Raw genomic sequence first — 14,660 nt, forward strand, 5'->3', positions numbered from 1 at the left:
CTTGTAATCTAACATAAATTACTGATATTGTGTGAATTATACTGTATAGTGTTAATATATGGATATATAAAAATCTAAATGTAAAATTGAAAATTGATACAAACATATAAATAGAAATGTTAATCAGTACTTGTAAGCTACATGTAATATAAGCATTGTAATGCAATGGAGCATGTAGGAGTAAATTGCCTCCTGGTAGGAGGTAATTTACTCCTACATGCTCCAGTGAAATTTGCCGCCTAAGAGGAATTTCTGTTTTTCTGATTAACGATGAAAATGAAAAACGGGATCAACTCACATTCCGCTGGGCCGCCGGGACACCCCGAAGACAGCTGCTTCACCTGGATCTTAAAGCCGTTTCCTTCCTCGTAGCTGTCCGACTTGAACGTCATCGAGATTGCCGTCCGGGATCGAGGAAAGTCCACCAGCACTGAAATACAAGAATTGAAATAAAAGGATTAGTGTTGGGGGAACAAGAAAAAGAATTAGGGGAACGATTGGCTTTTACAAGCTTTATTCTTACGCTCTTGTATTCGGTACACTCATTCTTTTTTCCTTTCTTTTTTTTTTTTTTTTTTGCGGCTGTTGTCCATTTCGCAACGCACAACCAAAAGAACCAAAGACGAGTCCTTCTACTGGAAGTTTAATTCCAAACACAACATTCTACGGTGAGGGGTTTTGCATAACCTCATTGCTGTTCTCATTGTTATTACGATTCGGCACCGCGATTTCGTGCCCTTAAAACTGTTTGTGTTATGATAAGGGACTCTGGAGAAATTGCAAAATTCTTGCTGCCAAGTAAATGACACGTTGAGGAACCCTCGCTGTAGAATGTCGTGGGGTGTTTCTCTCTGAAATGGAATTTCTTCATTACAGAAGGCTGCAAACATGAAGAGATTTCGTTTGTTCGGTCAAGAATAAGAGGGGTGGGGGGAAACAAGTTTACAATAATAGTCTTAATCAGTTTATTATGAGTTAAATTGGGAAATTTCCCTCGGTAATTATTCGGCTGGGACTCTTTTTTTTTTTTTTTTCCTGGGAAAGAACTGCAGTTGGTTTACTCTGTTGTCGTTTCTCACACTGCTAAGGAGGGATCTGCGTAAAATATATTATAAAAAATCTTTAACAGAAATGGGTGGGGAAATTGCTCTCTCTCATCTCCAACTGCGCATTCATTGCTGTAGCCAGGAATATCCTCCAGAAGAACAAGGAATGGAGTGAAGACGGATCAAAGCAAAGGCAACAAACCCTAATTATGAGCCTTGATAAGCAATAGAACGAACTTCGCTGTAACTCCAATGCACACATTTCCTTCTTCTGCCAATTCTGGTCTTCGCTAATCCCCCCCCCCCCCCCGCGCGCCTCATCTTCACACTTTGTGCATGTTTAAGATTAATCCGTTGCTACAAATTGTGCACACTGATTTTTTGCCTTCTTGTAAGTCAAGTTCGGATCTCCTAACTCAGAACTGGCAAGAAAATAGAACTTGCAGAAGTCAAGAAGGCAAAAAATCCGTGTGCACAAATCGTTGGTCAGCCAGTGGCAGTACATTTTGCAGCCGCGAGGAGGACAAAACTGAATTTCCATTTAATAAAAATAAATTTCTCAACAAAAGTTCTTTTAACTTTAAGAAAAACACAAAAGAATCACATAAAGGCTATTCCAGTAACAAAATTTAATGGAACAAATTATATTTTCCAAGCAATGAATGTTCTTAATTTTTTCTTGACTTCTTGCGACAGTCCCCACACAAACGAAATGTTCTCCAATTCACGATTCAGCACCACTAGGGTTTCTGAGTCTCGGCTATTTTTCTGTTCCCTGGACATTTTTTTCTAAGTTCCTGCAATTCCCGGGACTGTTCGTTCACTCGTGAAAATTATTTTTGAAATATATTTTAAATACATTTAAATTTCTCACCATTAACTTTCAATAATGCGGTTGTCGACTTGTTTTTATAAAATGCGCCCACAACTGCGTGCTTAAGGCGGAGTAAACTTTCAACTGAAATGTCCCGTCGGATTTCCACATTTATCTCTCGTTATAGTCACACAATGTTTTTTGAAAGTATTCCAAATTCGTACATTCTTATTTGCGCAATTCTTTAAATATCAAGTATACTGACGAACATCTTTGCAGGTATAAGATCTCATCCTAAATTAAAAAAAGAAAAAAAAAGAAAAAAAAGAATGCTTCATCTGAATGAACAAGAATGTGGAAATATCTTTTATTTCCAATTCTGGTCCACTCATTCAAAGTAAGACTGAAACCATAATTCGATTCCCCTTTATTTCTTTAAGTTCTGACATTTGCTCTTCTTGGTTAGGCTCCCGGATGTCCAAAATTAGCATTAAGAGATTTGACTGGTCTTTTGGTAACACGAAATTCTGCTCTGAAATTGATTCCCATATATAAGAACTAATGGAATCGAGGTTCCATCTTGGGCAGCCAATCTAGACACAGTCGCACTTAATTTTCTTTTTCTTTTTAATTAATTTTATTTTACAAAAGTTACTGACTGATCCTCTTTGATTTCCCCATTTTTACTTTTCTGAAAGTGTTTCCAAACTTCATTATCATTTTGTAGCTGAAGGGACAATATTAAAATTATAATTGCAGATGTATAAGGCCTAAAGGCTTCAATTTGACAAAAATCGGATGTAGAAATGGAGGATATTATGGATCCCCCCAATATTTTATAGCCAAATGTAGAAAGAAACTTAATAGCTTTGAAATTGACCAGAGAGCTTATGAAATATAACTTTAGAAGCATCCGAATTGCCTTAGTACCGAATCATTAAAAGACACGTGATCTGTACAGAAACTCGTGCGTTGCCTTTTATTAGTGCTTAAATTAGGTTTCTGTTTTGTAAAGTGTTTGTGAATGTAAAGCCACGAAATTAGGATAGTCAAAGCAATGGCATTTCCAGTAGTAATGTACAGACGTGAAAGCTAGATGAGCAAGAAGAAAGACAGAAAGAGAATTGATTCATTAATTATGGGTGTGAAGGAAACTGTTAAGAATCCCATGGACTGCAAGTATGACCGACACAAAGGTTTTAGAGAATATAAATGCTTCTTGGAGGCGATGATCACTAAACAGAAGTTGACTCTGGATAGATGAGAGATTATGGGAGCTGATGAATCATTGGAAAAGGCAGTTATATTGGGAAGATTGAGGGAAGGAGAAGCAGAAGGAGAAGAAGACCGCAAAAAGTTGTCTGGCCTCTTCTCTGATGAGAAGCAATCAGCCAACTCGAACAGCAAATCAAAATAGTTAATCATCATCATCAGTTGCATCAGTCTTGGGACTGGTAGCTCAGCAGCAATTTCCTCCATTCCGCTCTGTCATTGGCTTTCTTCTTAACCCCCTGGTAACTCCTCAAACCCGTGCTGTCTTTAACTTGGTCAAAAAAGCTTTTCCTTGGTCTGCCTCTTCTTCTTCCCCCCCCCTCTATCTTGCCTTCGGTTATTCTTTTCACAAGCCCATCATGTCGAAGTATATGTCCAAACCACCTACCCCTTCTAATTTTGATCGATTTAATAGAGTTCTTGTTTCGTTTATCTCTCTCAGGACTTGTTCGTTTGATTTTTTTTTCTGTCCATTTTATTTTGTTAATGCGGCGCCAGCACCACATTTCAAAAGCTTCCAAGCTTCTTGCATCTTCTCTGCCTGGAATCCAGCTTTCACATCCATACAGTGCAATGCTCCATATCAATGTCTTTATAATTTTTTTTTTCAATTGTAGGTTGAGGTTTCCTGTTAAAATGCTTTTCATCTTAGAGAATTGGGCTTTTGCATTGTTTATTCTTGATCTCATGTCTTCTCTTGTTCTGCCATCTTCTGTTATTAGGCTTCCTAAATATTTAAAGCTTTTCACTTGTTTTATTTGTTTCCCACTGATGTCTATATGCGCTATATTGATGGGGATTTTGCCTGTAACAATGATTTTAGTCTTATCTGTGTTGATTTTCATTTTATATTTTTCAAGGTTATTATTTAGTAATTCTAGCATTGTTTTTAGTTTTTAACGTTCTTCTGTTTTCTGCTACAAGGGCTATGTCATCAGCAAATCTCATACATATGACTTGCTCACCATTTATCTTTATGCCACTATTTATTTTATCTTTAGTTTCCTGAATGGCCTTTTCAATATATAAATTAAATAAAAGTGGTGAAAGAATACATCCTTCTGTTACTCCACTCCTTATATTTATTATTTTCTCCTTATCATTGATTTTAATCCGTCCATTTTGATTTTTGTAAATTCGATAAATTATTTTCCTATCCCTCAAATCTATGCCGATATTATTTGCTGGTTTACTTTATCAAACGCTTTCTCTAAATCAAGGAAGCAAATGTAAGTATTTTGACTAAGGTCTAATCTTCTCTCTATTATTGTTCTTAAACAGAGTTTTGCCTCTCTTGTTCCTTTATTCTTTCTGAATCCAAATTGGTCTTCATCCAATATTTTTGAATAAATTCTATTTTGAATAATTTTTAGCAGAATTTTGCTAACATGTGGGATTAAAGCTATTGTCCCAAATTGGCTGCATTTGTTTGCATCATTCTTTTTTGGTATTGGTATTATGGTTGATTTCATAAACTCCTTCGGTATTTCTCCTCTATCACAGATTTGGGCTATTAATTGATAGAGTAAGGTTTTTGTCTCATCACCTAGATTTTGTAGCAGAAAATTTTGTTGCAAAATAGTTAATAGGCCAGTGAAATCTAATTTTAACACTAAAAAAAAAAAAAAAGAAAAAGAAAAAATGCGAACATACGGGCTCCTGATCAGAGCTCATGTCTTTTAAGTAGTGCGAACCGGTAACTCGGATGCCTAAAATTATATTTCATAAGCTTTCTGGTAATTTTCGAAACTTTTTTAAAGTTTCTTCCAGGATTTGGCTATAAAATATGAGGGATCGATGATGCCTCCATTTTTACTTATTAAAATTATCAAATAATCATTTTATCTTACCAATGAGTTATCAAATATCATCCAAATTTAAAAATAACCACACCCCACACATTGCAGCATAAAAGTCTGTTACCTACTGGTGGTAATTTTTTGGTTTCATTTAACTAACGAGTCCCCCCCCCCCCTTATCAGAAGGCTTGTTAATTACACCGTTAGTTGGAAAGAACGGACTTGGAGTGGCTCAGCGTAACAAGAATATCTATTGGCGTGACTCTTTCGTTGCACTTGATTATGGGTGATCTTAATAGTCACGTGATGATACCATTGCACTGGATTTAAAGGAAACCCAAAGAGAAGTACAAAATAATGAATACCATTCTATTTATTGCAGTCATCATGTGCTAAAATTAAATTGCCGACTTTACCAAAACAAACAAACAAAAAAATATATTACAATAAATTAGACACTTTTTCTATTTGGTTTGTAAATTTAAATTTATGAAAAGTCTCGAATTGCCTTTCCAGGGACTCGAGACAACAAAGATTAGAAAATTTCCTGGAACAGAAACCTTAAGAAGCAATCTGTGGAACTTCTATTGAATGATTGGGATATATCATTGAAAATGGGGTGGGCCCTGAAATGCTCTTCGGCGAATATATATATATATATATATATATATTTTTTTTTTTTGGGGGGGGGGAGGGTGCATGGCGAGTAACATTTGCATAATTTGTCGAGTCTTGGTTATGATTATTGCGGAGTGCAATCAACATCTCAGATAAAATTCGACGACGACACTCACCTCTCTGGCCATCTCTGCGACCGCAGTAGCGGGTTCCCTCGATCTCCAAGTAGTCTCCGTCACAGATGGCGTTGCTGCTGGACGATGCGATGTCAAAGTTCACGAAATACAGCTCCAGCTGGCAGATGGCGCTGCTGTAGCGGACGATCTTGTAGACGCAGTTGGTGTTGGGGTCGTAGGGGCGGGGGAAGTTCTCGCTCTGGATGTAGCCGTCGACACCCGAGAAGGCGTCGCATTCTCGCTGGTCCGAATCGGGTCCTGAAAAAGAAAGGAAGGGTGAGAAAGGATTTAGGACTCGTTTGGAATACATCGTGTGCAGATCATCGGAGTAGTCCTTGTGGAGTTCGTATTACATTCGTTACCGTCGTTAATGTGATGCACTTTCGATGGATTCCGTAGTGTGGCCTTCGTTACCTTAGTCTGTTGCCGAATCCCCACTCCAGAGTACGTGACGTGCGCTCTTTGGTATCCGCTCAAGGACTCTGCTGCCCAGTATGCAGAAAGCACTCCTCCCGTGAGAATCGAAGGTCAGGTCACCAACATTAAGCGGCAATTCTCTTTATGGGTTTTGCTCCCCCCTCGAAGAAAAGTTCCTCGATCACCACGGGAATAAGGAAACAGTTTCATCCACTTAAAATGAACGAAAGAAAGAAAGAAAGAAAGAAAGAAAGAAAACAGGCGTGTTAAAGCATCTGAAGGGCATGAGAAATGTGCATGCGTAACTCCGCCCGTCGAAACTACTGAAACATTGGAGAGAAGGAAGTCTGTGATTGCCGCAGAAATCGCTTAGTAATGGAGGAAGGACTTTCCGACCCACAGGGCAAGAGTCGGAAACAAGGTTAACCTTCGAACCTCCTTCGGGATTTCAATCTGCTTTCAGCTGGAAGGCCCTTCAGTGGGGATTTGCAAATTCACCAGTTTTTATTATTTTATTTTTTTATTCCATAGCTAATTGGGTTCCTCCCTTCCTTTTCCGTTCGCACTTGTTTCCAGGAGACATCGCGTCACGTTGAGAAAGCTCGACTGATTTTTTTTTTTTCCTGCGGAACTTTGGAAGAAAAAAGTTAACCCAGGGGCATTCTCAAGGTGATCCCAAGAATGACACACGCGTCTCCATCACCTGTCCCCGTCATTTGTGCCCAGTTGGTTCATGAAGGAGGGAGAGTGTGTGGATATTGAAGTTTCTTCGTTCTCTCTCTCTCGAATCCTCTTCAACGCTACGATTCTTCGTTGAGATTTATGAAGAAGCGTCTTCCACAAAACATTAAACGAAGAAAGCACCATAGAAGGGGGGGGGGGCATTATTTGATCACGTGACTCATATGATTTCTCAAATAATCTCATTGTAGGAGTCAGCAATCGTTGTCTTCTTCCAAAGAAGTTTTCATCGTAAAATAAAAGCGGACCTAAACAACGGCAGAGTCGTTTGGATTCCACCAACCACTAAATGCTAACTCGAAAAACTTTGGCGCAGTCCATGAAACAGCTTTCAAATACTCCCCACCAGCACCCGATGAATATTCGTTTCAACTCTCACATCGACTGCCTCATTCTTCGTTACGGCTGTCACCATCCAAGAGATGAAAAAGAAATTGATCTCCGATGCAAAAAAATCTGTCAAGTGGTGACACTCACAAGCCAAGTAACGCGAAAAAGAGAAGTAATCTTTGGCCTGCATTATAATTTATCTTTGGTTTAAAACTCTCTCTTCAGGCACGTAGAAAAGCTGTCCATTGCGAGCGAAAAAACTAACATCATTGAAGCCATCTCTTCAAAAACACCATCTCTTCAAAAGAGAAGGCAAAATCGCATGAGCGAGTGATTACTTTCGTGGAATGGGATTGAAATAGCCGTTTAATCGATTTTCTAAACCCTTTTCTACTGGATGATGAGGGAGCATATTAATAGCGTGATGATCGCGATAAAAGAGGCACAAAATATCAGAAACTATCTTAACGAAAATGCGGTATTTAAATAACTGGTACTGCGAGCAAATTTATTTTGCAATGTTCAATAATAAATGCAAAATAAATGAGATGACGTCACAGACATATTACAGAAAGAAGAAGGAAAACAATAACATGTGCCCAATTTGCTTTTGCTTTTTTTCTTTTCATTCATCCAATCACAGTGAAGAAATGTTTTGTGTGCTGTCCATTTTCGTGACAAGTCAACACAGGGTGGTAGCAAACATCAGCATCGTGAAGTCCTTTTCAGAAGAGGCGCGTCATCCGTCATTGAACCACCAGATACTAAACGTGGTTCACAAATGCAACAGCACACACGTCTGGGGCTACCCGAAGTCTTAATGGCCTTTCCCTCTCAATTTCGCCGAATATTTAACTGCTGGCTTCAATTTAAGGGTGGCACGAAGAGTGAGAGCTGAGAGGACGAAATCAGGGCGACGATGAGATTCCTACACTTCTTCTGTACGTCTAATGCTCCAACATCCGTCTTCCAGGGTATTTCAATGACCGAAGCATTCTTTTCACTGCCTCCTTGCACAAATTCTTTGCACAGTGCTACGATCCCATTTGGAAAAAACGTATCTTCCCAGTGATGTTCTCTGTTTTGTATTCGTTGCTTTTATCATATTGTTCAGCCCGCCGCGTTTTGTTTTTTTCTATGTTTAGCACTGAACACGTGCACTGATCCCGATTTCGATTTAAATGAGCCAATTAAAAATTCAACTATCTTAAGAACCAGACAGTGGCTAAAACTGTAAAACTTTGGAATGAGAACTATTTTTGCACCACAAATGTAGGTTAAAACTATTTCAGGTTTGTGTGCGGGAATTTCTATCGTTTGTACTCCTTTCTCTTTTTGGCTAATTCAACTGGCGTTGAATTAGCCAATATCATTAGGAGAAAGATACTCCGGGAGCTGTGCAATGAAGACGAAACATGCAATTTGTTCAATCCATCTCACCCTCCGCAGTGAGCAAGGTCGTGATCTCGCACCGGGTGATGAAATTCATCTGTCACCTACAGCGAAGTTTAGTGGCATAAGGTGTTAGATTTTTTTAAGGTGGGACGGTTCCATTACATACAAAAGAATATTAAAAAGACATGCAATCATGAAATGTACGTGAAGATGTCACACACACACACACACACACACACACACACACACACACACACACACACACACACACACACACACACACACACACACACACACACACACACACACACACACACACACAAAAGCCACTGATAACCATCACACAGACTCAGAGAAAGAGAGAGAGAAAAACACTGAACAATGGACATCCATTTGACGTATGCAGACTGAATTCAGAAGAGCACAAGGAAATCTGAAACAGATAACGGATACATATTATTAACTCATCGAATCCAATGTTTTTCTGAAAAAGTTTTTCTGAAAAAGCTTTTAATGTAAAAAGTTGTTCCAGTGGCTGGAATTTGAGATAGAAAAAATCTGAATTTCCCATTTGGTTAACAAACTATTTTAACCTGTCTTTTGTCAATTGGAAAAAGACGGTACATTGCGCCCTTCGATTGGAAAAGGCCTAAGTTCGATTCTCGTCATGACGGGAGGAATCTTTATATGGACTTTTTCAATCGAAGGTGAGTTAGCCGATCTCATACGGAGGAAGCATTGTTTTTTTCTCCAGGAAAGTCTGGTTTTTCATCCCGCATACAGAAAAATCGGCCCTTCAGAACACACGCAATTTACAGACAAAAACAATACTAGCTGTGGTGGTGGTAGTGGCCAGTAGATGGCGCTGGTGTTGATGATTGGTAGTAGAGGTGTTCGGTGTAGTGGTGGAGACGGAGAGTTGTACAGTGGGTGTCCTCCCGCGGTGAGTCTTCGGACTCTTTGGAGGTGTCACGAATAATAATAATAACGTAAAATCTTTGATGTCGGTAGCCATTTGTTACCTTGAATATTAAAAGCTAATTGGCTGACTTAATTGTCACGTCATTATATGCTAATTGTGAGATCGCAGTGACATCTATCTTTTTTCATGCATTATGAGAAGAAAGATAGTATTTCCGTAATATATATTAGGATGAGCAATTTAAAAGAAAAACGCTTTATTATCCGAACAAAATCACTTAACAGAACTTTTCAAATGTTTCGTTCGTGAGAATTAACGGGAATAAAGTGTGGCAAAAAAATTCAGTGGGTGACCCCTTTCAGAGCATCAATTTAACAATGCGACTCTTGTATGTAACTTCAATCAAACAGACGGAAGGACATTGAGAGAGAGAGAGAGAGAGAGAGAGAGAGAGAATTTATATTTTAATAATTTAAATATTCGCTTCACGTTCGGTGTAAATAAGACGAATAATGATTGAGTTTCATGTGGGATACTTCTCGTTAATTCTTAACTTCCAAATTATTTCAAATCTTTTTCTAATTCCTGATTTGTGGTTCCAGTTTGCCAATCATCTCTCTCTCTCTCTCTCTATTCGCAACGAGGTTTAGTCAGGAAGAATTTCAAGCATTTCAAGAAACAGGCACTGAATTGTGGGCAATTTAATTAAACAGAATTGAAGTCAAAGCGGCAGTTTTATTAGCAATTAAAGAAGCCGCTGAATCACTACAGACCCCGAGAATAATACATTCTCAAAATAAACTTTTCTGAAAAACAGAATCTGCTGAGATAATAAATCCTTAGGCGACAATGTTGCCAATCAAAGCCCAAGAATTCGTTGAAATTCGCTCACCAAAGTGTTAACCATTTCGAAAACATAAAACGGGTTTGAAGTCATCTCTCTCTCTCTCTCTCTCTCTCTCTTTCTCTCACTCAGGAAGCTGCTGTATTGAAACTGCGCAACTCACCTACTGGCTGGTAGCAGGAGTCCGAAAGCTGCGTCATTTTAATCTCGAACCCTCGCCTTGTGCTGCGTCTGTCAGTGGAGAAGACCAGTCTGATCATGTCCGAACCCGTGCGGAAAGGAATAACTGAAAGAGAAACAAAATCTGAGAAAGGTTTTGTATTGTGGTAAGTGTGCACACGTGCAATTGTAGTTTTATCCCCCTCCCCTCCAAAAAAAGAATAAACAGATAGAATGAAAGCGGATGAAGAGATATTTGTCCAGTAAGCTTTGAGATGGACTGCGACCAGCTGCTCTCCTCATTACAGTCTGGAAAGAAGCTGCGGTGATACTGTAGTAGTTAGTTCAGTAGAACGCTGCCCACGAAAATACCAATAGAAGAGCCGTAAAGCAGAAGCTGAGAGAGAGTCAGAGTCAGTGAAAGAGTGAATGAACAGATCATGCGGTAAAGGAGTTCTTCCTTCGCTGCATTCAGCAAATTTTCTTCTTTTGGATAGCATCAAGCAATCTTAGAGATGCCTTGCATGAAGCCTTTACATGCGTGTAAACATGGTCAAAACAAAAATGAGATGCTTTTAATGTAAAAAGCAGAAAGCATCCCAGTTCTGCCTGGGATAGATTCGGTTGAATCTACGCAAAGATATTGGGAGGAAAGTGGGCTAGTCGATCTAGTGGGCAGCGTGGAAACAAGAAATCGTCCCGTAGGAACTGAGAAAAGACGATTCAGAAATTAGGATTACGGATGGAAGAAATGGAGAAAGTCAACCGAGGAAATGCAAATCAAAAAATGGAAACATCAATAAGGACGCAGTTGAAGTTTTGCTCACCTTGTCTACGAGGAACTTGAGAACCGCACAGCCGCTGACCGGTTGCCTCGAGCTCCAACTTATCTCCCGCGCATCCCGGAGTTTCTTCCACGTCAAAGTCCAAGAAGTCCAGCTGTACTTGGCACACTGACGAAGACTGACGTCGGATCACGTACACGCAGCGGGCGTTGTTCGGGTAGTTGGAGGGGTAGTTCGGGGATCGGATGGTGGCCACCGTGTCGAAGATGGTCTCGTCGCACAGCACTGCAAGAAAAACGGGGAGAAAACTCGTTTAACGATCGACAGAAAGTTGATGCTTCAAGGGGAAGCTCTGGAAATTTCCATTCACCCTTTACGAGCGAATCAGCGCAGGAGTTCTCGAGGCGAAAGAAGATTCAAAGAGAAACTCGGAACGTGAAATCACAAGGAAGAGTCGAAAGAAACCCCCACGTTGATTGTTGTGCCGTTGGAATGGGAACCAAACAGCTGTGTGGACAGTGAAACAAATAGACCATGAACGCGATGTATGAACAGTGTCGAAGGTGCTACGAAATCGTGAAGAACATCGTTCGAAGATAAGCGATCCAGTTTGTGAAGAGAACGGAGAGTGTTGAGAAAAAACAGGCAAAAACACGAAAAAAATAGGATGCGAAAAGATGGCGGGGAGGGGGGAAGTTAGTGGTTGAGAGTTCTTGTTTCCGTGACTGCAGGCGAGTGTCGCGCTGGAAACACCAGTCGCAAGAAGTCAACAGTCTCAACAGCAGCATTTCAACAGGAGTTGAAAAAAGTGCGACCATCTTCTACAGTGCAACCTGATCACCGTCGCTTTAGCCTAAGTGCACGAGCATTCCCAACCTCGGTAGCTTGGAATTTTATCCACGAGCATCGAATCTACCTTGAGAAACGGATTGTCAGATACTTGCTCACCTCACGAGTCTGAATGTGAAAGTCTCCTGATATACACACACACACACACACACACACACACACACACACACACACACACACACACACACACACACACACACACACACAAACAAAGCGGTTATTAGAAGTTTCCATAAAGTCGAAAATCAGAGTAATTTCGACATAGACTCACCTGTGGGTGGATAAATGCTGCACGTGTTGGGGAGCTGCCGAACGACGATGTCGAACCCTCTTTTGGAACGCTGGGTGTCGGTGGTGAAATACATCGTCATGACGTCATCAGGGAATGCTCCATAATCGAATACCTCTGGAAAAGAAAGAAAATAAATCGGCACAAACGTTGCTGATGTCAACGATGTCGAACTTTCATAAAGAGAATAAAATAAAAATATGTGTGTGTGTGTGAGAGAGAGAGAGAGAGAGAGAGAGCACTTGCACACTTTCTGTTTCTCGCAACAGTAAAGCCAACAACAACACCAGCGAGTATCGAAGCAATCGCAACGAATTCGTGTCGCGCATTAAACGTAAGAAAATGTTTGTGTCCCTGAGGAAGCCTTCACTTCTTGTCGCGTCGCTCAAAATGATTTCTGGAAACTCGTGAGGGATTTGGGGGAGGAGGGGAATTTAATGTAGAAATTGTATTTCATTAAAAATTGGTTTTATTGGGAAGTATTACTTGAATTTCGAGTTCAGCAACTTTTATCTAAATTTATGACATTTATTTTAGCGTATTTAAATCAATTTAATTACACTTTTAATGTAATTCGCCTTCGCATTTATATGAATTAATTTAATTAATTAATCTGTTTGAATTCAACGAAATGTTAAAACTCTATTCTGAATATTCGCAGCAGAGACCCAATTGCTTCTGCTTTCTCAACGCTGATCGATGCCTGACAGTCCACCCATGACCCCACTAGGTGGCCTTTCTCTTTTCTATCTCATCAGCCGGAAATTCTTTTTTCATGCCAAACAACAGACAAGAAAGCGTTTCACAGACAAAATCGACTCGCACGTGACTTTGGTGCTCATGGCTGAGCATGCTGAATTGGAAGTGACGTCACTCGAAGAAGAAAAGCGACCGGTTGTGACTTAACAGGAACTTTCGTTCTGTTGGACTTGGGTGGAGTTGTTTTTATAACTTGTGTGCTCGGGTATTTGTCGCCAGTTTATCCAAGGTTGACTTAAAAATAAACAAACAAAAATGTATTTATTTTAACCAATCCCTAAATTGATAATATCTTTAAAAGCAAAACATTATCAATTTAAAAAAGGCCGTTCGAAAATGCTGCCCCAAATGTCTCTGAGAATGATTCATTCCTGGGGTCAGTTGTGCATATTTTAAGACTGGCTTGTTGTCCTTGAGAATGCTTCACAAACCACAAACGGATCTTACGTACTGATGTAACTCTCTCTCTCTCTCTCTCTCTCTCTGTTAGATTTCCTTTCCAGAACTGCATCTGGTGTTCCACTTACTCGTCGATCCGTAGCTTCCGCAGAGTCGAGTGCGATCTGGTAGTTCGAGGTAATCTCTGCTGCACGAGGGACTAAACTCCACGTCGAAGTTCCGGAATTCGAGCTCGACTCTGCAGGTGCTGGAGTCAGGCCTACGTATGGTGTATTTGCATTTGACACCCGAGCGGTAGTTATTGGGGAAAGCAGGAGAAGTCAATCTTCCGGTGTTTCCCGAGATGTTCTGACTGCAATCTGGTGAAAAAGAAAAAAAAAATTCACAAAATCATAACGACAACAAAAAGAAAAGTCTTTCTATCCAAGCAACACTCAGTTGAATCGGTGAAAACGATGATTTCTCACTGTAGTCATCAGTTCTGAGAGATAGTTGAAACAAATGATAGTTTGCTGGATTACCGTCAGATGGCATCATAATTGAAATCATATTACAACAACATGATGCACGAAGCAATCAAAGAAACGAGTCATTTGTTCGCTTCCAGCATTCGCAGCAGCGGCGTGAAGCTGCTGCTGCTAAAGCACTCCAAATTTGTTGGCTTCGTTGAAATTGGCCGCGTCGGAAACGAAGTGAATTTGGAGAGTTGCGAGCCATCGGCGATTCCATATTATCTGCCCGTAAAAGACTGGCCTTTGAAAAGACGAGAAACGTAGTAGGACTTACCGTTCGGAGATGCGTCGCAGGAGTTTCGCCTCTGCCTGACAAATATCTGGAATCCTCTTCCGGAACCGAAGTTGTCCGAGTAGAAGTTCAGAGTCAGAGTGTCGCTTCCGGAGTAAAAACGCAGCAAGCCTGAAACGAAACGATCTCACCTCTTAGGAATTGCAGTGGAAAGAGGTCAACTTTCAAAGAGTGCAAAATCACTGTTTGCAATTGAAGTTTACAAGAGAGATTTAAGATGTTGAACACTTTTCCATTTCAGA

The 14,660-nt window shown here is 40.1% G+C and overlaps 1 protein-coding gene across 1 annotated transcript in view; it reads right to left on the minus strand.

The window, feature by feature from the left end:
- LOC150103687 (cubilin-like) overlaps positions 1-14,660 on the minus strand; it is a 55,248-nt gene that overhangs the window by 15,247 nt on the left and 25,341 nt on the right. The window contains exons 8-14 of the mRNA XM_090397051.1: positions 14,401-14,529; positions 13,743-13,973; positions 12,439-12,573; positions 11,361-11,603; positions 10,538-10,660; positions 5,726-5,983; positions 299-430 (exon numbers count right to left, since the gene is read on the minus strand). Coding sequence (XP_090253177.1) covers positions 299-430; positions 5,726-5,983; positions 10,538-10,660; positions 11,361-11,603; positions 12,439-12,573; positions 13,743-13,973; positions 14,401-14,529 — 1,251 coding nt within the window. The remainder of the gene's footprint in view (positions 1-298; positions 431-5,725; positions 5,984-10,537; positions 10,661-11,360; positions 11,604-12,438; positions 12,574-13,742; positions 13,974-14,400; positions 14,530-14,660) is intronic.

Source organism: Typopeltis vanoorti, chromosome 8 (genome assembly GCF_054136105.1).
Source record: "Typopeltis vanoorti isolate ZY-2024b chromosome 8, IOZ_Tvanoo_1.0, whole genome shotgun sequence".
Classification (NCBI taxonomy): Eukaryota; Metazoa; Arthropoda; class Arachnida; order Uropygi; family Thelyphonidae; genus Typopeltis; species Typopeltis vanoorti.